Source organism: Armigeres subalbatus, chromosome 2 (assembly GCF_024139115.2).
Source record: "Armigeres subalbatus isolate Guangzhou_Male chromosome 2, GZ_Asu_2, whole genome shotgun sequence".
Taxonomy (NCBI): Eukaryota; Metazoa; Arthropoda; class Insecta; order Diptera; family Culicidae; genus Armigeres; species Armigeres subalbatus.
Window position 1 is genome coordinate 235,804,217 of NC_085140.1, and position 27,665 is coordinate 235,831,881.

General features: G+C 41.8%; 2 protein-coding genes across 3 annotated transcripts in view; both read right to left on the minus strand.

Annotated features, from left to right (window-relative positions):
* Positions 1–894: 894 nt before the first annotated feature.
* On the minus strand, positions 895–22,289 carry LOC134211918 (activating molecule in BECN1-regulated autophagy protein 1-like). 2 transcript variants are annotated; one of them, XM_062689306.1, is made up of 11 exons: positions 21,981–22,289; positions 21,829–21,890; positions 21,685–21,755; positions 21,506–21,618; positions 20,984–21,448; positions 20,716–20,924; positions 20,383–20,606; positions 20,203–20,313; positions 19,889–20,131; positions 19,704–19,836; positions 895–967 (listed from the first exon to the last, which is right to left on the minus strand). In XM_062689306.1, exons 1-11 carry the CDS (start codon positions 22,128–22,130, stop codon positions 910–912), a joined length of 1,839 nt encoding a protein of 612 aa, XP_062545290.1. In that variant the 5' UTR covers positions 22,131–22,289; the 3' UTR covers positions 895–909. The 2 variants fall into 2 exon arrangements, with proteins under 2 accessions (XP_062545290.1, XP_062545291.1); XM_062689307.1 differs by lacking the exon at positions 895–967 and having other exon boundaries at positions 19,180–19,836; positions 21,981–22,288.
* The window catches only part of LOC134211919 (zinc finger protein 135-like), a 36,323-nt gene continuing 30,835 nt past the window's right edge, over positions 22,178–27,665 (minus strand). The window contains exon 3 of the mRNA XM_062689310.1: positions 22,178–22,306. The gene's annotated coding sequence lies outside the window, so the exon portion shown is untranslated. The remainder of the gene's footprint in view (positions 22,307–27,665) is intronic.

Here is a 27,665-nt window from a genome sequence, read left to right on the forward strand (position 1 = left end):
AATCATTGAGCTATATCACTTCATAGGAGAAAAAAGAGTATATCCCATCACCTCCTATCTATGATCACATCAAGACTCATAACATATGACTATTCTTGTCTAGTTGTGCGATCGGGTATGGTTTGGAAATGTTTGGCATCGGTGCTATTCAAAAGTTTTTAAAAATCGTTTTTTACTCAATAAATAACCAAATAAAACACTTTTGAAACGATTTATTTCATTAATTTTTGTTCGGCAAACATTTGTCAATATCTGTTCAACACTTTGAGACAATAATTTCAACACTTATCTGTAAATATTACTATTTTTCACGGAATACATGAAAATTGCACATAAAATGCACTTTGATGCTTATTTGACCCCAAAATCCCTTAAATTTCCAATTTTTTACCAACAAAATATATTTAGTACCCTTCTGTGGATCCACAGTGAAGAGATAACCACAATTTTAGAACAATGTCTTAAAGATAAAATGACAAATAGTTTGGAAACTCGCGATATATGGGGCATTAGGGCAAAACGAGCTCGATAACTACATACAGAAGCGTTCCACGTTCATGAAACAGCACTCACTGAATTCTTTGAAAAATTCTCTTTCGAATAAGCTCTTGATCTCTTCTGTAAGTTGTTCGTGAAGAAAGTTATCAATTTTTTCCACCTTTGGAATCGGATTTCCCCATTGTGCACTGTATTGTTACTCTGTCAAGCCATGTAAGCCTCTAATAATTGAATTATATTCACCCAGCGTGCGAGAAGATTCGTTTATAAACTATTTGTAAATGCCTTATAAGACACACAGAAATAAGTTCCGTGGTAAAAAACACTATTTCGTAGACTACGCTCTGTTTTCAAAATTACTATGAACTACATAATGTGCACGCACTTTGGAGAGCAAATATGGAGTACTAGTTACAGTTTTCGCACTAGAAGTGACCCATGGTGTTGAGTTTTGCCAAAAACTATTGATCTGTATTGAAGAAATCAAAAAAATCGATGTCAATTTGTTCAAAAATAGTTTTTTTGTTGTTTTCTCGAAATTGTGTAAAACGGATATATACAGTTTTTCAAACATATGATTCAATTTCAATCGCAACCTGTTTTTACTTGTAGGCAATTAATTTCAGGATGTACCACACTAAGGCGAAGTACAAAGTTTGTATCGAGAGAAGCATCTTGACCGTTTTGGTTTTTTTGGTAAATTTAATTTCTCAATATCCCAAAGAACCCAATGCGACAAACGACAGTGTGGTTTAGCCTTTTTATTGAACAATGGAACATTTCATTCACCTCACATTCTTAAGTTCAATTGCTTTGCAATTGCAATTGTATCGTTTCTCATTATTCAAAGCCTTTCTACATATAAAAAGAATGATTGAGGCTGCAAGGGTTGACGTCAAATAGCGTATATTTTATCTGGTTAAAAGTAGCCCCAGTATGTACAATTTAAAATCAAATATACTCTAATACATACATCAATATCAAGTTTTAGAATTGTGCGTAAACGTAACAACCCTGCAACAACGTCGTACCACACTGCAACAGTCAAGGTCCACGCAATATTTGTGTGTATTTTATTTTGGTTCTGCTGACCACCGACTGAACAACCGCACGAGATTACCACGTGCTACGGAAAATAATGTTTTGTCTTCTGTACTGTATATAGATTCCAAAATGCGGCATAAGCGCAATCAGGGAGGGATGAAAGATGACCACTAATCTATTAAATGTTGTAAACAGCCTTGAAATAGAACCGGAATTGAACAAAGCATTCGATGAACCCCTACTGCTGTATGATGGTTATACACAGTGATTAGTTGAATACGCGCGGCGCGTGTAAACAACTGGATGTCTAATTCATTCAACATTTCCAATCAAACAGCCGGGATATTACAACAAGCGTGTGAGAACCGAATCCAATTCTGTGGAATGAATCGTTCAGCTTTTTTCAGTTGGCGCAGACTCGCAGTCAACGGACTGCGGACTTCTGTGAATGTACCTAATTTGGATTACTATTAGAGTAAATTTACGAACCAATTACTATCAATCAATTACGATAGCACTCAAACAATATGTAAGCAATATAAAATTAAATCTAGCCGTTGGATGCAACCAGCAGGATAATATTTCCATGAATTCCTTCGCAAGTTCAACCAGAAACTGCGTCAGACATTTCATCAAAAATTTGTTTGAGAATTTCATCGGAAATTCTGCCAAATATTCCACTAAAAATTTCTTCAGGTATTCCTTCGGATAATCCTACAGAAAAGAATTCAGACATTCCTTCAAAAAAGGGAACTTCCTCCAGAATTTCATTAGAAAATTTCTTAATAAAAACTTTAGAAAACACATCAAGGAATTACTACGAAAGTTAATTCAAAAATTCTTTCGCAATTCTTTCAAGAATTTTTATGAAAATCCCTTCACAAATTCCTTTAGGGACTTCTTTGAAAATTTCTCAAGAAAATCCCTCGGAAATACCTTTGTAAAATACTTGGGAGATTTATTCAGAAATTTTAATAAAATGTCTGCAAGAATTCTTTTGGGGATTGCTTCGGAAATTTATCTTAGAATTCTTTCGGGAATTTCTGTAAGGATTTCCTTAAGACTTTAATTCGGTAGTTACTTTAGAAAGCTTCTTGAGGAATTGTTCCAGAAATTTGTAAGGGAATTTCTTCGGGATTTCCTACAGAACTTTTTACAAAAATTCCTTCGGAAAATCATTTGAGGATAACTTTGTGAATTTCTTCACAAGTTCCTTTAGAAAATCTTTTAGCAATTTCCTTGAAATTCCTTTGGATACTTCTTCGGAAATTCCTTTAGAAATTCGTTCAGATATAAAAAGATTGCTAATGTCGGGGAACGGTTCGGCACTTCATCCCATAGCTCCAATTTCCATCCCATCAAAAGCAGAGCAATGAAAAGGAATTTGGTGTGTTCCTTATTTTTGTGATTTTTTTCAGTAGTGAGCACGCGTGTTATCAAAAAGAAGCGACGAAATTGTTGCTGTATTTTTTTTTTGTTTTGCGATGAGATGAATATATGTTCAGTGAGATGGAAAGCGGAACAGGTCCCCTACATCATGTGGAAGATATTGATTTGAAAAACGTATTGGAGGTAACCACTTTCCCTTCGTTGGGACTCGAAGAGTTTTCAGAACATTGTAAATTAATGTCCAAGTCGGGTGGAATAATCCCCGGAATAGAGGCAATTAACTTAGATTGAACCAAAATTTAATATTATTTAAATATTATAAATCTTTGCATATCGCAAATGAGAAAAATGGTAGAAATGTTTTGAATTTTTGGCCGATGTGGTGAAGCGCATCGAAAGTGGGACGTGCACCTTGACGGAGACTACCATAGCGTAGTGCCCATTCCTAGACCAGGAGCTACATGAGTAGGTCCGTGTTCCCGGTGGCATTGGTAGGTAGTGGGTAAGCGGGTGGCACCGCCCCTGCTGGTCGAAATGAAATGTAGCAATTCCCGATGACGATCAAGTCAGAGAGCGGGTAGAACTGCTCTCTACTTAGATTGTCGTTCGAAGGTAGCAGCATTAGCTCCGATGAGGAGCTTTGGCTGGTCTGGTCGCGACACACATCGTTACATTGCTGCATGATTGAGTGTTTGGTTTTGTACAAATATCGAAATGAAAACTTAGCTTGGCTTAACTTAGACTGACTGTACATGTCACTGGTTGCTACTCCGTGATAGATCAGCACTGGTGTAAATTGTACTACGATCCAAGTGAAGGGGCCGTACACTAATTACGTAAGCAATTTTTATGGGTTTTTCAACCCTCCCTCCCCCCATGTAAGATTTTTCCCATACAAATCATTTTTTATTTATATAGGAAAACGGTTCGGCACTTCATCTCATAGCTTCCATTTGCATCCCATTAAAAACAAAGCAATGAAAGGGAATTTTATTTGTTTTTTTTTTTATTTTTGTGATTTTTTCAGCAGTTAGCAAAAAGAAGCGACAAGATTGGTGCTGTATTTCTCTGTTTTGCAATGAGATGGAAAATTGAACAGTTCTCCTATATATTTCTGCATCTCACCATAGGATCATGGAAAAGAAGTTTTAGTAATTGGGTAGGGTAGATAAACTGGGGCCCTCCTTAGTTGTGCGGTAAAACGCGCGGCTACAAAGCAAGACCATGCTGAGGGTGGCTGGGTTCGATTCCGGTCTAGGCAATTTTCGGATTGGAAATTGTCTCGACTTCCCTGGGCATGAAAGTATCATGATACTGATATATGAATGCAAAAATGGTAACCTGGCTTAGAAACCTCGCTGTTAATATCTGTGAAAGTGCTTAGTGAAAACTAAGCTGCGAGGCGGCTCTGTCCCAGTGTGGGGATGTAATGCCAATAAGAAGAAGAAGATAAACTGAAACATAGATCGAGAATTCGCCAAGAAAAATTATATAGTCCAGCCACATTTTTTGACGAAGACTACGTCTAAGGGGGAGGCTCGAATACAGGATGTAAAACGAAAATTTCCAAATATGAAACCGTCACGAAATTAGGCGAGATTTCAAACGCTAATAGCTCCATTGCCTTTTGGTGGATTTCCGAAATTTTACCAATCGACTCGGAAACCACCCCATGGAAACTATTGATTATCAAACCATTTAACCAATTAAACCATTGAGAATTCCAATTCTTTAGGGTCTGTTTGCAAATTACGTGACGCAAAAATCCGAGTTTTTAACCGCCTCAATACAACCCCCCCCCCTTGCAACAAAAAGTTTTTTGGTATTTTTTTAATACTGTTAGAATAGGAAAGGCGCATGATAATAAACCGAGAATATCGTTCAGCGGGATTATTTTGTCGAGAAATACAATATTCGCTTGGTGTTTTTACGCATATCAGTCCTGCTATGTGCTTGATTTCGGTAATGACTAATACGATAACGATAGACATGTAATTTTTTAATTGAGCTGTTTACGTGGTTGTAATGCAATTGGTTAGAATGGAAACTCTCTGGGTTGCCTCTATAAATTTTGGCTTGGTTTGGAAGATCTAATCCTGAGATGCACTTTACGATCCAATCATATACAGAAATAGGTGGTTGAAATTCAAAAGATTCCCAAAACTTATTAGGGCATTTAGGATCGATAATATATGAAAGTTCAAAACAACTCGAAACATTTCGGGCTTAAAAATTCTCCTTGATATCCTTCTAGAAGTTCCCCTGGGAACTTCTGAATTCCTCCGGAAAGTTATCCAGAAAGTCCTCTGAAAATCGTTCGAAAATCCTTCTCATGTAATTGTAATTCCTCCTTATCTAGAAACCACCCACTAATTTTTCTTAGGAAATTCACGAGGAAATTCCTTGAAGATTTATTTTCTTCTCTCCAAGATTTACTTCTAGATATTTCTTCGGCTATTCTCTCTTCAGGAAGAATCCGGCATTTCCTTCAGGCATGCATTCAAGAGTTCCGTCAAGAATACATACGGAATTTCTTCCCAAAATTCTACCAGAAGTTTCGTCAAAAATTTATGCGGGAATCCTCGGATTTAGCTTCATAATTTTACTTGTAAATCTATAAGAAATTCCTTCGTAAATTCTTCTAGGAACTTCTCCGGGCATTCCTCTCGGAACTCTTCATTTAATTCCTCCGGGATTACTTCCAGTAAATTTTCCGGGAATACCTCCAAACATTCAATAGCGAAATCATCTAGCATTCCAATCTGGAATTCTTTTCGCAATTACTTCAGAATATCCTTCAAGAAATCCTCTAGAAATATCTTCATGAATTTCTCCTGGAATTCGTCCAAGTATTTCCCCAGATATTCTTACAGGTATTTTTTCGGGAGTTTCTTCAGGTATTTCTCCAGGAATTCCTTCAGGAATTTCTCCGGGAGATTTTCCGCGGAAGTGTACTAGAATTCCTTACGGACTTCACTCGGAATTTACTCGGATATCTGCCAAGAGTTCTTCGGAACAATCCGCTGGGATTTTCTTCAGCAATTCATCTGGGAATACTTTCAGGATTTCATCTGGGAATTTCTGCATTAATTTCTCCTGGTATTTTTCTGGGAATTCCTTCAGATATTTTTTGGGAAATTCCTTTAGGAACTTCTCTATGAATTATTTCAGGACTTCCATGTGGGAATTCCTCCGGAAGTGCTTGTGGGAATTGCTCCAGGAACTTTATAGGGAATTCCTGGACGATATTTGGCAGAAATTTCACGGGAAATGGGATTTCGGAAATTCCTTCAGAAATATTTTTTCTCTTCCTCTAGGGTATTCCACCGGATGTTCCTCTGAAGTTCCACCAGTAGTTCCTTCGGGAATTCAATCAGGATTTCTTCGAGGAATTCATTTAGCATTGCTTTAGGCATTTATTTACAAATTCTTCCAGAAGTTCATCGGAGAATTTCACTGGGAGTTCTTACGGAAATTCCTCCGGGAGGTTCTTTTAAGAATTCTTCCAGGAGTTCCTCCTGAAATTCTTACGGAAGTTCCTTTGGCAGTTCATCCTAGAATTCTTACGAGAGTTCCTCCAGGATTTCCTCAGGAAATTCTTTCTGCAGTTCTTCAATAAATTCCTCCAGAAGTTCCACCGGCAGTTCCTCCGAGAATTCCTCTGATAATTTCTCCGGAAATTCCTATAGAAAATCCCCCGGGAGTTCCTCCGGAAAATACTCTGGGAGTTCCTCCGGGAGTTCCTTTTCAGAGAAACACCCGGAGAAACTGGCGATGAAGCTCCCGGAGGGATTCTCGTAGAAACTGCTAGTGGATCTCCCGGAGGAATTCCCGAAGGAACTGCCGAAGGAGCTCTCGTAAGATCTCCCGTAAGAACTCCCGTAGGAATCTCAGGAGGAACTCCTAAAAGAATTCCTAGAGGACCTCCCGGATGAGCTCCCACAGAAACTATCGGAAAAACTTCGGGAGGAATTTCCAGCTTAATTTCTGAAGAAAGCCTAAATCAAGACAAAATTTTCAAAACGACTTATCTGCTTTTGTAAACAAAGATTTAAACGACGATTTGACGAATCTGATAGCTCTCCCACGTAAACCAACACCACCAATAGGTAGGTGAAGGTTTCCGCTACCTGTTGATGGTGTTGGTTTGCGTGGGAGAGCTATCAGTTTCGTCAAATCGTCGTTTGAATCTTTGTTTACAAAAGCAGATAAGTCATTTTGAAAATTTTGTCTTGAAATGATTTCCTGAAAAAAGCATAAATAATTTCCTGGAATAGCTTCTGGTGGAACTCCCGGAGGAATTTCCGGAGAAACTCCCGGATGAATTGCTGGTGGAATTCCCGGAGGAACTCTCGAAGGAATTTTCTGGAAGAATTTCTGAAGAAACTCCCGGGAGAATTTTCAATGGAACCCCGGGGAAACTTCCAGAAGCATTCTCGGAAACAAGAGAATTCATCTTATAGACAAATCTTGTCTAGCTGAAATCTTTGTTGGGGTTTGTAGCTGCACCATCATCATCATCATCATCATCATCAGAGGACCTCCCGGAGAATTCCCTGAGGAGCTCGCAGAGAAATTCTTGCAGAAGCTTCTGGTGGAAAATCTATATAAATTCCTGAAGAAGCCTAAATAAATTCCAATTTTGCCGAAATTCCCGGAAGAATTTTCAGAGGAACTGCCGATAGAACTACCGGAATTATTCTCGAAGGAAATCCTAGCGAAATTCTTGGTGGAGGAGGAATTTTCGGAGAAACTCCTGGAGGATCTACCAGTGGAAATCTTGAAGTTTCCACCGGAGTTCTTTCAGGATTTCATTGCGAATTAATCTAGGAATTCCTCCGAAAAGCGCGGCGTACCCAACAGCAGATGGTACTGCCTAAATGTAATTTATCTAAATGTAATTTTAGTGTAAATAGTAGTTAGGTCATCTAATTGTAAAACACACCAGCGCCTGCTAAATCCCGTCATGATAAAGTAAATTTATATTTTAAAAAATATTAAATAGCATTAAAAAAATAGAAATCGAAGTAGGAAGTATTTGTAGAGCAAAAAATGATTACATAAAGAAGAATTTTATAATTTATACCACTATCGAAATGTTATTCAAACCTGCTTAAATCCAAGTAACAATTTTCATGCTTGTTAGATTTATTTGATTCTTATAGCAGATTTATGACAGCAGTCACCATGGCTAGTTGCTCACAAGATGGTAAAAAGAAGGTGTGAAGGAAGTCCATACTTGGTGGTATTAGTAAGCTGAAAAAATAAACATAGTTTGAGGGGAAAGTATGTGACGTCACACCGTTCCATCCTTCCATGAACCTTTATGGGCCATGTTCAAGAAAACATGTTTTGCCGGATTGTTTGCGGCCCGCAAAATGATGAAAATATTTGTGTAGGAGCAAAATGAGAACCGCATCAGCAAATTAATAATAATCTTCTCAAAATATAGCAATTCACTGCTCAAATTACAAAGCATTCTATACACGCACTTCTGCCATTTTCCACGAGGCACACGGTTTTCAACACTTTTCAGTATTTAATAACAAATTCCACATTATCATACATGTTTTGCTTTCTGGGCAACAAGGAAAATAACAAGATGTTTAATATTATCGATATCCTCAGTCACTCGCTCAGTTATCTGTAATAAGATCAAACATTATTTGGAATATAATGAACTTGCCTCACGCTAAATATTTTCCATGTTATTGTTTGGATAACAAAATGCTGGTTCCCCTTGATACGATGGTGCGCTGTTAGACGCTAGGAGGGGAAATCGAAGAAAATTTTATAACAAACTCTGTGACGTCAGCCGTCGTCATGTAGTTGAGAAGGTTGCTAAGACGCGAAAGAAACGACGCACTACTACTTTCAAATGGCTGTGTAATACACCAAATGAATCACCTCACCTTTCTTACACCATATTGGTAACGAAGAGTGTAATAAGTCCAATTTTCAAAGCTTGATCAAAGTTATAATTTTTGGTCGTAATGTGTCAAATGAATAACCCCTATAATAATATTTACATTGCAAAGGGTTTATAACGGTGTTTAATAAGAGCAACATTTTTCTGATCGAAATCTATGATGGCCATATTGGAAAGGGAGAACCATCTTCAAGTCAGTAAAATTTATCACTGGAATTTATGGTTAGACGGTGTTTTCGCCGCGAAAGATACGTTTTCGGTAAAAAAAAAATAAGGTACTCCGGGGCAAGTGGGACCTGAAAAAAACGGTAGTTTAGCAAAATCGCTAGCGCATACTTAGAAAACAGGGTATTTCAGGACATGAACCACGGATACATCATTATATGCTTCCGTTGTTGAAGTGTAGACGTGTTGTAAGCCATTTTTTCAATTACAAAAATGTTTGATATTACGGAGAAAAAGAAAAATTTGGAGAGCTACGCGGAAATAAAGTGGGTAATTGTAAGATTGTGTTGGTGAGCCGCACGGCTCCCATTCTGAATGACACCGTAAGAGGCCTTAATAGAAAAGTGCTACAGATGCTGGACATCTTCGTGTAAGCAAGGTGATTGATTATTTAATAATTCGTTAAAGCCTATCTACCTGGATACCTGGTTGGCTACAGCGTCGATACACCTATATTGTAGAGCTCCATTATCGTCGGTCTTGGACGATGTTCCTCCAATTTCCCCGAACGTGAAGGGTTCCCAGGTCCGATTCCACCGCGTGCAGCCAGCGTGTTCATAGCCTTTCACGAAGTCGCCGGCCTCTATCTCCTTCTCTGTTGAATATTGTTTTCACTATTATTTCTTCCGACATTCGAACTAAGTGACCAGTCCACTGTTGTCTGCCGTATTTTATACGATTCACAATATTTTCTTCTTTGTATACTTGACACAGCTCATGATTCATGCGTCTGCGCCACACACCATTTTCTAGTTTCCCTCCGAGTATTGTACGCAGCACTTTTGCTCGAAAACCCCGAAAGCTCCGCCTCTTTTAATGTCCATGCCTCATGTCCATAAAGGGCCACTGGTAGAATAAGAGTTTTGTATAGAGCAAATTCCGTTTCCGTCTGCATGTTGCGGGACATAAGCTGGTTGGGTAATCCGTAAAAGGCCCTTTTCGCAACAGCAATACATACGTCTTTTCACTTCACGGTAAACGTCATTGTCACATGTCACAAGCGTTCCAAGGTAAACAAACTCTGCAACAACTTCAAACACATCTCCATCAAGCACTACCTCAGCACCAACACCACTACACGGATAAACTCGGAAACTCATTAATGAGTAAAAAAGTACTCATTTTAAGTTGTAGTATGTAGATGTCAAAAAATGGGGAAATTTTGACAACTTGGAATGAGTGAAAATTTACCCATTTCAACAATAATGTTTACGGTTGAAAAGGGGTACCAATTACTCATAAATGGATGAAAAAAGACTTCATTTTATTTTGATTAATCCGACAGTATCCAAAATGTCTCAGTCAAAATTAATTAATATAATTAATAAATACTAGGCGAAAAATCGAGTGAGAGCTTCAAGCGAGGCTTCAATGGAAAAGGCTGGTAAGTAAAAAATTGATTTGTTTATTAATCCGGTCTTTGAATAAACAAAATAAAACGCATTTCATTCTAGGATCGTTTCTGTGTAATTCGAATCGAAGTTGAACCACTCAATTAATAGAAGGAATACAAGGATACTTGGACTTATTGCTGCTAACCAAATGCAGATCAAATACTTGCTTCATTCTTGCTACTGCTGCGAGTAGCCTTCAAGTGAACGGCCGCTACATCCGTATAATTTTATATTTGTACTAAACCTACATCTTGTTCGAAAAAATGATTGTACATAAAATGAAATTGTAATTAAAATATTAATAAATGTACTATTTGATTTTGAATTACTTTGTATTCTCATTAAAAATAATTATTTTGTTCTGCATAACATTTCTATTCTCAAAAATGGGGTTTTATTACCCATTTTAACAATACATTTCGTTCTCAAAGTGGGTAAATTTCCCACATTTTTTGACATATATAGTGTTTACTCTTAAATGAGTAAAACCATGTTTACTCATTTAATGAGTAGATCCACTTATTCTATGAAATGAGTGAAATTTTACTCATTAATGAGTTTCTGAGTATCTCCGTGTAGGTCTTCCTCTATCTCCACCTGTCACCATGTACTTTGTCTTGATATAGTTAATGCTTAAGCCTATCCTTACCTTCTCTCTCTTCAGTGGGACAAAAGCCTCCACTACTGCCCTGCGATCGATTCCAATGAGGTCGATGTCGTCCGCAAAACCCAGGAGCATATGCGACCCCGTTCCTCTGCACGTCAGATCTCCCAATAGCGCCTTTGAGTGCAATCTTGAACAATAAATTCGAAAGTGCATCAGCCTGCTTCAATCCGTCTAATGTCACAAACGAGGTTGACACTTCGTCTGCAATCCGAATACTTTATTTCGAGCCATCCAGCGTTGTACATATCGATGCTGGGTTATTAGGCCGAATGAGAACTGAGGAGTGAGAAGTGAGTTGTACGAAGTTAGTTAGAAGTAGAACGGAAGAAGAAAAAAGGAAAAAGGAGGAAAAACGAAGAATGAAAAAGGAAGAAGGAAGAAGGAAGAAGAAGAAAGAAGAAAGAAAAAAGAAAGAAGAAGAAAAACGGTAGAAGGAAAAAGAAAGAGGGTAGTAGAAGAAAGAAGGAAGAAAGAAAAAGGAAGAAAGAAAAAGGAAGAAGGAAGAAGGAAAAAGGAAGAAGGAAAAATGAAGAAGGAAGAAAGGAGAATGAAGAAGGAAGAAGGAAAAAAGAAGAAGGAAGAAGGGATAAGGTGAAGAGAGAACTTCTCATTTTTCACTTTTTGCTTTTTTTAAGCTAATTCGGCCTAATGACCGTTCGTCCGCCGGCTAAACATCTGATCTGTCTCTGAAACTTGATTATGCATATGTACAACATGTGATAGATTTAGTTCGGAAAAGGTATTGGAGGGTAACCGCCCCTTCGGTGGGGTTTGATCCCACGACCCCAGTTCGCATGACAGGTGCTTTCCCTACTAAGCTACGAAGGACCTCCGTCGTCCACCGCAGCTTAGCAGGTACTGATGAAACCAAATTCCCAGCACCAGGTACCAGCCGATCTCTCGCAATACATTTTCAGAACTAACTCTCTCAAATGTATTTTTGTACACATCATGTCAACCAAGTAGGATGAGTATTTAGTATTGTCCGGCTCCTACACACTTGCTTCATCAGCAACGGCGCTCAATGAAGTAGGGTTGTGTGAGGTTGTGCCAGTTTGGTCGTCAGATCCCAACACGACCACACAAGCGAAGAGAGATCGCCACTCGAGATCAGTACATTCAAAGTTAATTGCCTATATGCCGGGTATTAAGCCACCCGGAGTGGAAATTAATTACTATGTCTGAAACTTGATTATGCATATGTACAACATGTGATAGATTTAGTTCGGAAAAGGTATTGGAGGGTAACCGCCCCTTCGGTGGGGTTTGATCCCACGACCCCAGTTCGCATGACAGGTGCTTTCCCTACTAAGCTACGAAGGACCTCCGTCGTCCACCGCAGCTTAGCGGGTACTGATGAAACCAAATTCCCAGCACCAGGTACCAGCCGATCTCTCGCAATACATTTTCAGAACTAACTCTCTCAAATGTATTTTGTACACATCATGTCAACCAAGTAGGATGAGTATTTAGTATTGTCCGGCTCCTACACACTTGCTTCATCAGCAACGGCGCTCAATGAAGTAGGGTTGTGTGAGGTTGTGCCAGTTTGGTCGTCAGATCCCAACACGACCACACAAGCGAAGAGAGATCGCCACTCGAGATCAGTACATTCAAAGTTAATTGCCTATATGCCGGGTATTAAGCCACCCGGGTGGAAATTAATTACTATGTCTGAAACTTGATTATGCATATGTACAACATGTGATAGATTTAGTTCGGAAAAGGTATTGGAGGGTAACCGCCCTTCGGTGGGGTTTGATCCCACGACCCCAGTTCGCATGACAGGTGCTTTCCCTACTAAGCTACGAAGGACCTCCGTCGTCCACCGCAGCTTAGCGGGTACTGATGAAACCAAATTCCCAGCACCAGGTACCAGCCGATCTCTCGCAATACATTTTCAGAACTAACTCTCTCAAATGTATTTTTGTACACATCATGTCAACCAAGTAGGATGAGTATTTAGTATTGTCCGGCTCCTACACACTTGCTTCATCAGCAACGGCGCTCAATGAAGTAGGGTTGTGTGAAGTTGTGCCAGTTTGGTCGTCAGATCCCAACACGACCACACAAGCGAAGAGAGATCGCCACTCGAGATCAGTACATTCAAAGTTAATTGCCAATATGCCGGGTATTAAGCCACCCGGAGTGGAAATTAATTACTATGTCTGAAACTTGATTATGCATATGTACAACATGTGATAGATTTAGTTCGGAAAAGGTATTGGAGGGTAACCGCCCTTCGGTGGGGGTTGATCCCACGACCCCAGTTCGCATGACAGGTGCTTTCCCTACTAAGCTACGAAGGACCTCCGTCGTCCACCGCAGCTTAGCGGGTACTGATGAAACCAAATTCCCAGCACCAGGTACCGGCCGATCTCTCGCAATACATTTTCAGAACTAACTCTCTCAAATGTATTTTTGTACACAATGTCAACCAAGTAGGATGAGTATTTAATATTGTCCGGCTCCTACACACTTGCTTCATCAGCAACGGCGCTCAATGAAGTAGGGGGCGAAGGGGCGGTTAATACCCTATATACCGGGTGGCTTAATACCCGGCATATAGGCAATTAACTTTGAATGTACTGATCTCGAGTGGCGATCTCTCTTCGCTTGTGTGGTCGTGTTGGGATCTGACGACCAAACTGGCACAACCTCACACAACCCTACTTCATTGAGCGCCGTTGCTGATGAAGCAAGTGTGTAGGAGCCGGACAATACTAAATACTCATCCTACTTGGTTGACATTGTGTACAAAATACATTTGAGAGAGTTAGTTCTGAAATGTATTGCGAGAGATCGGCTGGTACCTGGTGCTGGGAATTTGGTTTCATCAGTACCCGCTAAGCTGCTGCGGTGGACGACGGAGGTCCTTCGTAGCTTAGTAGGGAAAGCACCTGTCATGCGAACTGGGGTCGTGGGATCAAACCCCACCGAAGGGGCGGCTACCCTCCAATACCTTTTCCGAACTAAATCTATCACATGTTGTACATATGCATAATCAAGTTTCAGACATAGTAATTAATTTCCACTTAATACCTGGCATATAGGCAATTAACTTTGAATGTACTGATCTCGAGTGGCGATCTCTTCGCTTGTGTGGTCGTGTTCGGACCTGATGACCAAACTGGCACAACCTCACACAACCCTACTTCATTGAGCGCCGTTGCTGCTGAAGCAACTGTGTAGCAGCCGGACAATACTAAATACTCATCCTCCTTCGTTGACATCATGTGTACAAAATACATTTGAGAGAGTTAGTTCTGAAATGTATTGCGAGAGATCGGCTGGTACCTGGTGCTGGGAATTTGGTTTCATCAGTACCCGCTGTTGCGGTGGGCGACAGAGGTCCTACGTAGCTTAATAGGTAAATCACCTGTCATGCGAACTGGGGTCGTGGGATCAAACCTCACCGAAGGGGCGGTTACCTCCTAATACCTTTTCCGAACTAAATCTATCACATGTTGTACATATGCATAATCAAGTTTCAGACATAGTAATTAATTTCCACTCCGGGTGGCTTAATACCCGGCATATAGGCAATTAACTTTGAATGTACTGATCTCGAGTGGCGATCTCTCTTCGCTTGTGTGGTCGTGTTGGGATCTGACGACCAAACTGGCACAACCTCACACAACCCTACTTCATTGAGCGCCGTTGCTGATGAAGCAAGTGTGTAGGAGCCGGACAATACTAAATACTCATCCTACTTGGTTGACATGATGTGTACAAAAATACATTTGAGAGAGTTAGTTCTGAAAATGTACTGCGAGAGATCGGCTGGTACCTGGTGCTGGGAATTTGGTTTCATCAGTACCCGCTAAGCTGCGGTGGACGACGGAGGTCCTTCGTAGCTTAGTAGGGAAAAGCACCTGTCATGCGAACTGGGGTCGTGGGATCAAACCCCACCGAAGGGGCGGTTACCCTCAATACCTTTTCCGAACTAAATCTATCACATGTTATACATATGCATAATCAAGTTTCAGACATAGTAATTAATTTCCACTCCGGTTGGCTTAATACCCGGCATATAGGCAATTAACTTTGAATGTACTGATCTGATCTGTCGTTGATCGGTCCTCATGAAAACCTGCCCGTTATTCGCCGACGAAGGACTTCTCAAGCGGTATCAGTCTGTTAAACAGGATACGCGACAGGATTTTGTACTCCGAGTTCAGAAGGGTGATCCCTCTGTAATTGGCACACTCTAGTACACGTAAAAAAATTTAATGTTGTTTATTATTAATATTTCTAATACTTTTTTGCCAAAGCAGGCGCTTAATGACATGTATAAGAAAAAACTTATACATCGCATTAGTCACATACATTCGGAAACTTATACATTTCATTAACTTATGAATGTTATTAGCTTTTTGATATGGGATCATTCATTAGGTGGCATAATGAAGAGTATAAGTATTTTCGAATGGTTTTTTGCCATAACATATAAGGTTATTTTTTTACGTGTATGTGGCCTTCCATATAGATTTGGCATATGAGGCCATCCAACCACCCGGCAGGTAGTTCTTCATCCTCCCATATTTTCTGGATAATGTGGTGGATTGATTGACGCAGCTGCTCACTACCGTGTTTGAGAAGCTCGACCGGAATCTCGTCCTTACCAGCAGCTTTACTGTTTTCAGCTCGTTAAGAGCCTTCTTTACCTCGTCCAGCTTTGGTGGTTCCACAACTTGACCGTCACCGACTATGTCCATCCTGTTCCTTAATACACCTTCATTTTCACCGTTCAACAAATCTTCGGAGTGCTCCTTCCACCTGGCTGCCACTATAGTCTTGTCTGTCAGCAAATTCCCCTCTCCGTCATTGCACATGGCGGGCACTGGCGCAGTCTTATGCAGCGCGCCATTGACAGTTGTGTAAAACCTCTGCATATCGTTACTATCCATGTTCTCCTCCGCATCAACTATCACACTCTCTTCGTGTTCCCTTTTTGTGCGGTGGATTCGTTTCTCTTCTGCCCTTAATACACTGTACCGATCTCTGTTGAAATGGGTACGAGCCACTTGCATTCGACATCTAGCAACATTTTTCTCCTCCGTCACTCGCTGGCACTCCTCATCAAACCAACCATTTCGTTGGCGTCGTCGTGCAGCGCCTAAAACTTCGTGCGCTGTTGTAGTCACAGCTCCGTGGATATTTTCCCACAATCTGTTGACGTCGCCAGATCCGGTGGCATCTCCTATCCGCTCTTCCAGCTTCTGGTGATACTGTTCAGCAACTCCTTCAACTGACAAGCGTTGGATATTGAAACGCATCGTTCTGTTGTTTCGTGAATTCGTAACGCTGGAAAGTCGCACCCGATTTTTTGCAACTACAAGGTAGTGATCCGAGTCAATGTTCGGACCTCTTAAGGAACTTACATCTATAACATCCGAGAAATGTCGTCCGTCAATCAGCACGTGGTCTATCTGTGAGCAAGTATCTCCACTCGGATGTTGCCAGGTGTGCTTGCGGATATTCTTACGTGTGAAGTAGGTACTGTTGATTGCATCCCTTTAGCAGCAGCAAAGGTTACAAGTCGCAGACCATTATCGTTGGTAGCGGAAAGAAGGCTTGCCGTACCAATGACAGGGCGAAAGAAACTTTCTCTTCCGATCTGCGCATTTGCATCCCCGATAACAATCTTTACATCGTGTGTTGGGCACTCTCCGTAGGCCTGATTAAGGCTCTCATAGAACTCATCCTTCACGGCATCAGGCTTATCGTTCGTTGAGGCATAGATCCTGATCAGGCTATAGTTGAAGAATTTGCCCTTCATTTTCAACACGCAAATGCGGTCGCTTATCGGCTTCCACCGGATAACACGCTTCATCTGCTTTCCGATTACCAACTCCTCGTTCTGCTCTGTTCTGCCGCTATAGTAGATGTGGTATTTGAATGAAGTGTTCGCTATGGGAATTCACGTTCTCCAGTTCTGGGCCACCGTATTTCCTGGATTGCTGCCGCACTCACGCCGATCTTCTGCAGCTCACGAGCTCAACACGTGTGGTTTCATTCAAAGTTCTCAGGTTCCAAAATCCGACTTTCCAATCGTTGTCCATTATTCGTTATAACTGTAGAATCTTCGGTAGGCAACCTTACCAGGATTGCACAGTTTAGTTTAAAGTCCCTCGCTGGCACTCGGACGATGATTAGCCGGCCCTAACATGGAGAACAAACGCTCAGTAAGATTTGCACTTCCGGAGAAGACCAACCCCTCCCCTTTTTCCTGACAGCATATGACCCACGTTGGTTACCCGATCTTCCCTAAGGTTGCTCCTATCCCGGCCAGCGCCACGAGGAGATAGGGATAGGAGTTGCTGGGAAAGTTAATTAATTGGTGCACGATCAAACATGATTTGAATGTGAAGAACAGTCTCGAGACTCGCGTTGTTTTTTTCTGCTTGATGCGGTCGAAAAGTAAATTAATTGGTGCGCGATAAAACATGATTTGTATGTTCAGAACGGTTCCGAGACTCGCTTTATTTTGTTCTGCTGTGTGCGGTCGAGAAGTAAATTAATTGGTGCGCGATCGGTGCTGAACAGTCTCGAGACTCGCTTGGCGGAGGAGGTCCTAGGCGAGACGGTCAAGGTGAGGGCACTCACGACGGAGGTGAATCTAAGGGTTAAAGACCTGGACGAGATCACTGAAGTCGAAGAGCTCGTCACGGCACTGCGGCGACAGTGTGAAGTGGAGACGCCCACCGCAGCCGTTCGGCTACGGAAAGGTCCGGCAGGGACGCAGGTAGCATTGGTTCGGCTATCTGCAGCGGACGCCTCCAAGGTAGTCAAGTTAGGGAGCGTCAAGGTGGGATGGTCGGTATGCCCTGTGCGCATATACGAGCAACCCGAAGTTTGCTTCAAGTGCCTGGAACCGGGGCACAAGCAATGGGACTGCAAAGGCCCTGACAGAAGCAATCTCTGCCGACGCTGCGGATTGGAGGGACATAAGGCACAATGCTGCACGAACCCTCCCAATTGTTTGATTTGTTCCAGCAAAGCTGTGAACAGCAAGCACCCCATGGGGGGTTCGATGTGCCCGGCGTTTAAGCGTGCTGCAAAATCAAAATGCAGGTAACGCAGCTGGTTTGCTCGGCCTCGCCCGAGTGTTTGGTGTGCGCAGGTTTAGAGGAAACGGCGGAACACGTGTTGTTCGTGTGCTCACGTTTTGCGCAATGCGTGACCACATGCTTGCCACATGTGGTCTGGACACTACCCCGGACAACCTAGTTCGGAGGATGTGTAAAGATGAAGTTGGCTGGAACGCCGTTTTATCGGCTATCGCCCAAATCGTCTCGGAGCTACACAGAAGGTGGCGCATGGACTCAAGGATGGCTAGTTCAGGCGCAAATAAGAGGTGGTCCAAGGGATCGGAGTCGGCTTCATGGGTCATACCGGTGGTCATGCTCTGTGGTCGAACTCGATCCTTTTATCGAACAAGTGGCCGCGCGAAGAACAACATGGTATCGTCGCTTTCGCGGCGTCGGTCAACCGGGCGGGTTCCGAGCCCGAGGACGGAAAGGGATCCTCGTCAAGGCTGGGGCAGGCGTAGGCCTCACGTCGGCAAGTCCCTCTATGTGCTGGCGAATAGGCCCTATCGCAGAAAGGTCAATTTGGGGTGCATGCGGCATCATCATTCTTGATACCAGTCGTGCAGAGGGAAGCAGGCGCGAAGTCGACCCTTCCCACCTTCCGAGGACATAGGGCGTGATAAGGCCACCTGGAAAGCCAGCAACGTGCTGGCACGATACCATGGTGTTCTTCTAAAAAAGCGAGTTACGATGTTCGGTGCTGCAAGGACACGCAGCTAACCTCGAGGGTGCGTTGTGCGCTGGCCCCTTTGAAGCATTACTTTCTGGTTGTACCGAAGGGACTATGGGCTTGGCGGCAATGGAAACGGTTTAGCGGGTTGGGGATGTAGTCCTGCCTCCCTCGGTGATCCCTAACCCCGCACTTCCTGGTCAACCCAGGATGTCTGTTGAGCAGATTCCCCCTCCATTGTTTAGGAAGAAAAAAAAAAGTCTCGAGAATCGATTTTTTGTTCAACTTTTTATGCGAACGAAAAAGGTAATTAATTGGTACACGATTGAACATGATTTGGATGTGCAGAACAGTCTCGAGACTCGCGTTATTTTGTTCTGCTTATTAAATAAAACCTAATTATTTGGTGCGCGATCGAACATGATAAGTAGTATATATAATAAAAAGGTGGTAAAGAATTAGCACTGCTTTTAAGAACCAAATCCAGATGTTGCATATGTTGGTCTATACGCCTACCTCAAAGATATTTTAGTTACAAGATAAAGATTGTCGCTTTCATTGAAGGAAAAATCCATACGATTTAAGAGTTCTACACCCAACATGTTTCGGACAGCAGAACAAAGGGAACCGAAGCAACAATCTTTATCTTATAACTAAAATATCTTTTGCCTACCTCTCCTGTTTTTTTTTCTACACAATTTAAACCACTGCATCAACCGCACTCATCAGGCAGTCATCAAGGTATGATTGAAACAAATTATCTCCATAGAAAATGTCCGCTGTTGACAGTTACCTGCAGATTTGTATAAATTTTGATTTCAGTCCTATGAGAAGCCCGTATCCTGGCAGTGTTGACCACTTGATGCAGTTGATTTCCTTATAGTTGAAGGATTCTTTTGGCAGGCATAACTTCAAACCGACACGATCTAAAAAGTTCAATTGGTAATAATTTTCTAATAAAAAAATACACAATCATACTGTTTGGCGACGATGTATCGGCCTCCCGATTTCTGGAATCGTTGAGCTCATAACGGAAGTCAACGCCAATTTTCCACCTGGTATCCTTATCCAGAACGTATGCATACTTAAGGCGCTTTTTACATCGTAGCCCTATTACAATATATTTGCCCGACGGTGAGAACGATAAGGATACGAAATTTGCCGTGAACCTAAATACGAAAATGCATTCTCCGAAGTTCGCTGGACAGAGACTGCGCACCTCTGGGAAGAATAACATTATTAAAGTTATAACATCGGAACGTTCAACTCAACATGTAATGCCTTCAACATACCCATTTCCTGAACCGCTTTACAGTGAACTGAAGCCACGAATTGCTCACATTGCGATATCGACACATTCGAGTCATTGTTGATTGAGCAAATAGAGATAATGTTTTTCCAGTCTGGATGCAAAACAATGGTTGGAAAACGATATAATGCCATTTTCTTCAGACTGATAATGAATGGCTTACCTTCTTTGAAATCCGGTGCAGCCGAAGTTTCGCGAAAGTCTTTCAGTTCCCAGGCTTGTAAGATGAAGTGATTTTTGTTCGGCGTATTTCGAGAAACTATGCAACTATCAATGTGATACTCATATTTCAACCATTCCTCGAAAGGAAGCTTGTGTTCATAGTCAAAGTATAGTTTGAAAATCTTATACAAAATATTTTTTACCAACGACAAATCGAAGATGTACCTGGAAAAGATGAATAATGTAGTCCCCTAAATGTATTTTTAATACATTTTTGAACAGATACTTTAACGACATTAAAGCCCGCAAGCTACATGCGAAACCTCATACTTACCTAATATAGCCACTATACATTTGCTCCACATAACTGGAGCACACTTGTTCAAAATACAGCATTGGCAGCCGGCAAAACTGTTCAATATATTCATGATCAATAATTCCACTGCTTTCCGGAAGTAATCTGAAAACGGAGCGTTCAACGGTTTCTAGCATACTGTCTATTCGACGATTCAAAATAATAAGCGTATTATTGAGATAGGAATTCTGGAAACAACAAATATAATTAATGGGTGTCATTTACAGAGTAGAACTAATTTCTTTACTGTGCACTCGGCTTGTTCTTTGATACTGGAATAGCATCTCAGCTCTTTTCTCTTATCTATGATAACCTTAAGCAAATGGTTCCAAAGGTAAAACTGCTTCTTGAACTCAGCATTGAAACTGTTTCCTATAGTGCAGCCATGCTCCAACGAATCGAGCATATAGTTGACCGTCCTTAGGAAAGAAGCCATCAGATACTGAGGCTCCACGCTCGCCAAGTTCTTTCCTATCGATGCAGACGCGAAAAGAATCGTTTGCGAGATGCCCGTCACAAGCATCGAATTATTTGTAATTCGCAAAAAACGGCACTTGGAATCATTATACGTCGTTCCGGTGCTCATTATGGAATTGTGTTTCCAATCCCAGAACGTTACTTCGTTTCCACTGGCCAGCACCAGATAGTTGTCAATGGGATGGAAACATAACGAAGCAATGAGTTCCGGTTCCTCCAACCAAGCGGACTCTTTCTGGAAATGAAAGTATCAGTCCAGAGAACAATCGTTGAAGATGCAAGTCAATCTTACGCCATCAACATAAACGAAAACTTTTCCGCCCAGCGTTCCAAAAGCAATTATGGCTGAATTGGATGGATGAAACGCCAATGTCCATACTGATCGCTCATTCGTATGATACTCGGCTAAAAACAACCAAACTTTGTTAATATCAGTCGGTACTACAATAACAATTGAGTATTTTAAAATACCTCTTTTTTTCATTGAACAAACTTGAAAGATATTTACACTCTTGTTTGTCTGTACTGTTGCGGCATAGCACCTGTTGCCGGAATTGATTTCGTTAAGACCACAATTAGACATATTCAACGTAATAACATCGGAATTGAACTTACCCATCATGACTTTGTTCTACGTTGAACACCGACTCGGTTTCGTTCGATAGATCGTCCAGAGGCTACAAAGCATGGTTATTATTAAATAAATTTATTACAGGTGAGGTCGGATAGATGAGGTCAGAGACAACGTTTACGGCAGAAGAACCTACCTGGCAAAGATCTTCACTCCTCAGCCGTTCCAAAAGTGAATATTCAGCCAGCTCCAGAGCAATCTTTTTGAACGCTTTTGGATTGATCCGTCGGGTTCCATGCTCACGGTCGCGAATTATGGTAGCTATGTTGATTTCCTTTTTTTGCATGTTACTCACTTATAGTAAATGTACTGTTCTTCTACACTTAACATTCTGTCTTAGTATGTTAACTTATGTGCACTTAATCTATAAGATCTCCAGCACTTTCTTGCTAATTTACTATTTATGTTTTGCACTAAATTTTTATTCTGACCATTCTGACGTCTGTGTTTTTTATTTTCCCGCTTGAAGAATGGGATCAGAAAGTTTGTCGAAAAGGTCTTCAATGTTGTTTTCGATTTTTGCGGTGTAGCTATATTGCAAATTTTGCGCCGTATTCGACTCTTAGAGCATCATTATCGGTCGCGAGCATTTTAAACACCCGCGCAGCGCGCTTTCATTTTTTAGTTTCATCGTCACTCGTTTCCGTATCGGTCACTATTTTCGGCTCATAATTTGGTTGCTGTATTCCGTACCGGTGACGTTTGACAGTTGACAGTTCATCAAATAGCAGCGGTCTTATCGCGCTATCAAATTTAGTCACCAGTCAGTCGCGCTACTATTATAGCAGCGCGTTTAGTAGTGACCGGTCAAGTGTCAAGTAATGATACTGCGCTGCCAAACGGCTCAAACTTACCACCGGTAATCTTGCTCTTAGGGTCTGTCTTAATTGGATAATTAAACTGAAATTAAACTTAAAAGTGACATTTCAATAATTATCAAATAACCCTGCTCGCAGAGCAAGATTACTTTTGACAGATATCGAATCATTTTCCATCGATGTCCATCGATGTCGATAATCTTGCTCTGCGAGCAGGGTTATTCGATAATTATTGAAATGTCACTTTTAAGTTTAAATTCAGTTTAATTATCCAATTGAGACAGACCCTTAGTAGCTTAGTTTTAGGTCTCATATTATTAATATTAAATTTACCCCACGATTTTATCAGTTTGCAATGGAGCACAAGAGGTTGCTAAGATTTCTCCAGCTCAAATTTGGCTTGCGTCTAACGGACGCGTATCAGCTTTGTGGAACTACTTGGCAACATCAGACTAATTATAACCTTCAGCTTTTAAACATTTAATGCAACATAAATTTAACTCTCTTTGCACATGCTTGAAACACTTTGATTCAGGCTACTGACATCCTATTGTTTAGCTCATCGCCAGATCGTAGCTAGGATGTCCTGGGCCATTTTTTTTCATACTGCGTATCAATAATGACAGCGGTCTATGTCTATTGATTATGATGACATCGCGCTTGTTACCGGGTTGCTTTGATTATTCTGAATAGAGTCTTAACACCGCGAATGATTTTTTAGTAATGGCATTGGGTTTATTGGTTTTGACGAGCTAAACATAGTCAACATTTTGCTTCACTCAGAGTTTCATTGTTGGTTTTCCAAATTTTGCTCGTTCCGACCGCAAATATCAATGGAAGCCTGTAAATTCTCTTTCTCAAACCTAACAGAAAAATATCGTGACAAATTCCTACACCCAAAAATACACCCAAAAATCTGCACGTTGTTTCCACCTGAAAAAGTACGTAGATTTTTTCCACCTGAAATTCACGTAACTTGTACCTGATTTTTCGATAGAATTTTCATTCTACGTGAAAATGAGGTAAGTTCTACCTGAGTTTTGGATAGAATTCACCGGACACGTAATTTTCACCTGAATTTTCTGAAGCATTTGCAGCTACGTGTGCACGTAAAATGTACCTGAAAATTCAGGTGGAAACAACGTTTAGATTATTTGGAGTATACTGGAAACATTTGTGGTGCCTGGTGCACTTACCTGCAGCACATCGCCCAGAAAGGTATTTCAAACATTATATGAATATATTTCGCGAACTATATTTCCGCGGAATAAATATAATTATTATATTTTTTCTTTAACTCAGAATTATAATGAAACAAAAAAATCTTGCAAAACAACTGACTGATAGAAAACACAGTTTATCATCAGAAAAATATATTAGGCTTTTAGTGGAATGTATTCTTAGCTTAGCTTTTAGTGGAATATATGTCTTAGACGGTTGACAGTTTATCATAACTATACGGCACGGTTAAATTTACTATGGTTTTCTGAGCTGACAGCATGGTATGTACCTTTCACTATGGTGCTGTCTATTAAACTATATTGTGAGTAATTTTACAACTTCTTGGCATAGTAACCATAAATGTATCCTGGTAGTTGAGGTTACTACGAGATTTTTATCAGTGTAGACATCATAGAACAAATAGCAAAATTCAAAGTGAATTCTTTGTGTATCAACAATCGACGAACGGCCGCCCCGTGTATCCAAAAAGCGATAGAGAGAAACAGAAAAACATGCGCTGCTGCTCTGTCATATGCTCGTTGTTGAGTAAAGCTTGACTTCCACCGCTAGGTTCGCTAGCGTTTCAAAATCAGGGAAGGACCACATTCCACGGCAAAGCTGCTTATATGTTATGTGGTAACAGTTTAACTACAATGAGGAACGATGCGTGCCGGCGCTCGAATTTAACTATAGGATCCCTGAAAGATTTCTCCGGGAGTTCCCCAGCAATCCTTGAGGAGTTCCTTTAAGAATCTTTAGCAGTTCTTCCAGAATAATTTTAGGATTTCTTCCAGAATCTGCGGGGATTTTAATTCATTGGCATGGGAAGTGTCCAAGGATCTTCCTATATGCTGTGCTACAGGATCTGTCAAAGTTAACACCGTCGTGTCTTCTTCTTGTTTTTACTTATTTATTTATTTGCGGTATATAAGAGTCTTCTCCATTCGGCTCGGTCCATGGCTACACGTCGCCAACCACGCAGTCTACGGAGGGTCCGCAAGTCATCTTCTACCTGATCGATCCACCTTGCCCGTTGCGCACCTCGCCTTCTTGTGCCCGTCGGATCGTTGTCGAGAACCATTTTTACCGGGTTACTGTCCAACATTCTGGCTACGTGCCCGGCCCACCGCAGTCGTCCGATTTTCGCGGTGTGAACGATGGATGGTTCTCCCAGCAGCTGATGTAACTCGTGGTTCATTCGCCTCCTCCACGTACCGTCCGCCATCTGCACCCCACCATAGATGGTACGCAGCACTTTCCTTTCGAAAACTCCCAGTGCGCGTTGGTCCTCCACGAGCATCGTCCAGGTCTCGTGTCCGTAGAGGACTACCGGTCTAATGAGCGTTTTGTAGCTTGTCAGTTTTGTACGGCGGCGAACTCTATTCGATCGGAGTCCAAAGTACGTACGATTTCCAGCCACTATGCGTCTCCGAATTTCTCTGCTGGTATCATTTTCGGCAGTCACCAGTGAGCCCAAGTACACTAATTCTTCTACCACCTCGATTTCGTCACCACCGATGCAAACTCGCGGTGGGTGGCTCACATTGTCTTCTCTTGAACCTCTTCCTATCATGTACTTTGTCTTCGACGTGTTAATGACTAGTCCGATCCGCTTGGCTTCCCTCTTCAGTCTGATGTAGGCTTCCTCCATCTTCTCAAAGTTACGTGCCATAATATCTGTGTCGTCGGCGAAGCCAAATAGCTGGACGGACTTATTGAAAATTGTACCACTCGTGTTAATCCCTGCTCTTCGTATTACCCCTTCCAAAGCGATGTTGAATAGCAGACACGAAAGACCATCACCTTGCCGTAACCCTCTGCGCGTTTCGAAGGGACTCGAGAATGCCCCTGAAACTCGAACTACGCACATCACCCGATCCATCGTCGCTTTGATCAACCGTGTCAGTTTATCCGGAAATCCGTGTTCATGCATTAGCAGCCATAGCTGGTCTCGATCGATTGTATCATATGCAGCTTTGAAGTCGATGAATAGATGATGTGTGGGCACGTTGTATTCGCGGCATTTCTGCAGTACTTGGCGAATGGCGAACACCTGGTCTGTGGTAGAGCGTTCGCCCATAAAACCCCACGAACTCCCTTGCAATTGGTGCTAGTCGACGGCATAAAATTTGGGAGAGTACCTTGTAGGCGGCATTCAGCAATGTGATTGCGCGGTAGTTGCTACAATCCAGCTTATCGCCCTTTTTGTAGATGGGACACACGACACCTTCCATCCACTCCTGCGGCAAAACTTCCTCCTCCCAAATCTTGGTAATGACCCAGTGCAGCGCTCTAGCCAGTGCCTCACCACCGTGTTTAAATAGCTCTCCTGGTAGTTGGTCAACCCTAGGGGCTTTGTTGTTTTTTAGCCAGCCGATCTCCTCCTGGATTTCCTGGAGATCCGGAGCCGGTAGAATTATGTCCTGCACGCCTTCTCCTAGGTCCATCACCATACCGCCATCTTTGTCTGCCACATCGCCATTCAGGTGTTCTTCGTAGTGCTGCCGCCACCTTTGGATCACCTCACGCTCGTTCGTAAGAAGGTTCCCGTTTATGTCCTTACACATCTCAGGCTGTGGCATGTGGCCCTTACGTGAACGGTTTAACTTCTCATAGAACTTTCGTGTGTTATTAGCGCGGTACAGTTGCTCCGTCTCTTCACGGTTTCGATCTTCCTGCTGGCGCTTCTTCCTCCGGAAAATCGAGTTTTGTCTGTTCCGCACCTGTTTATATCGTGCCTCGTTCGCCCTCGTGCGGTGTTGCAGCAATCTCGCCCATGCTGCATTCTTCTCTTCTACTAACTGCTCACATTCGCCGTCATACCAGTCGTTTCTCTGATCCGGGGGCACCGTGCCAAGTGCAGCGGTTGCGGTGCTTCCGATGACAGATCGAATATCTCTCCAGCCATCTTCTAGAGACACTGCGCCTAGCTGCTCTTCCGTTGGGAGTGCCACTTCCAGCTGCTGCGCGTATTCTTGGGCTAGTCTACCGTCTTGTAGCCGCCCAATGTTAAGCCGCGGCGTCCGACTTCGACGCTTGTTGTACACCGTCGAGAGTTTTGAGCGCAGGCATACTGCAACGAGGTAGTGGTCGGATTCAATATTCGCACTGCGGTAAGTGCGTACGTTCGTGATGTCGGAGAAGAATTATAGCCGCACAAAGCTGTTCGTGACCGGTCAATAATTTCCCGGAATAGTCGTTACTGTGGACTAGCAAAATTGTCCTTATATAAACAGGAAGCTTAAGCGCCACCTCGTTAGAGGACTTCCCGCTCATGTACTAATATTGCCCGCCCGCATAATTACAAACTGTACATGGATATTTTCCCGTGCGGTCGACAACAGTATCCTTTACTGTTGACAACTGTAAATGAACAATCTCATATAAAGTTTTAACAGTTTGTGGTACGGTTATTTGACAAATAACAATATGTTGAATGGGTTGTTAAGTTATGTCACCATAAAAAATCGTCTGTTTTCGCGTGCAAAATTTTCGCTCAACAATATGATAAAATGTTGACATATAATGCAGGAAATAAAGAACATTTTAGAGACAGCATGTTATATGTTGACATTTAGTGATGTTGTCGAGCAGTTATGGTTGAATCGATCGAAAAGTATACGATAACCGCAACGTAAACTGTGAAGCTATATCTTACATCGTAATAATGATTCTGACCATATAACATGTTGTTTTTTATTATGCGGGCGGTCTGAGACCCACCGAAGTAAGTCCATTGAGAAAACCTTTAAAGAAAGGTTCAAGGACAATTCCGCCTGCAC

What these genes read in the sequence shown, in the direction of transcription:
- LOC134211918 (XM_062689306.1), bottom strand. Translation starts at nt 22,130, where the DNA reads ATGCAAAAAAAGGAAATCAACATAGCTACCATAATTCGCGACCGTGAG. An exon ending in TTGTTCAATGAAAAAAAGAG is followed by an intron (nt 21,619 to 21,684) that starts GTATTTTAAAAT and finishes GGTTGTTTTTAG; the next exon opens with CCGAGTATCATACGAATGAG. An exon ending in AAGAACAAGCCGAGTGCACA is followed by an intron (nt 20,925 to 20,983) that starts GTAAAGAAATTA and finishes TGTTGTTTCCAG; the next exon opens with AATTCCTATCTCAATAATAC.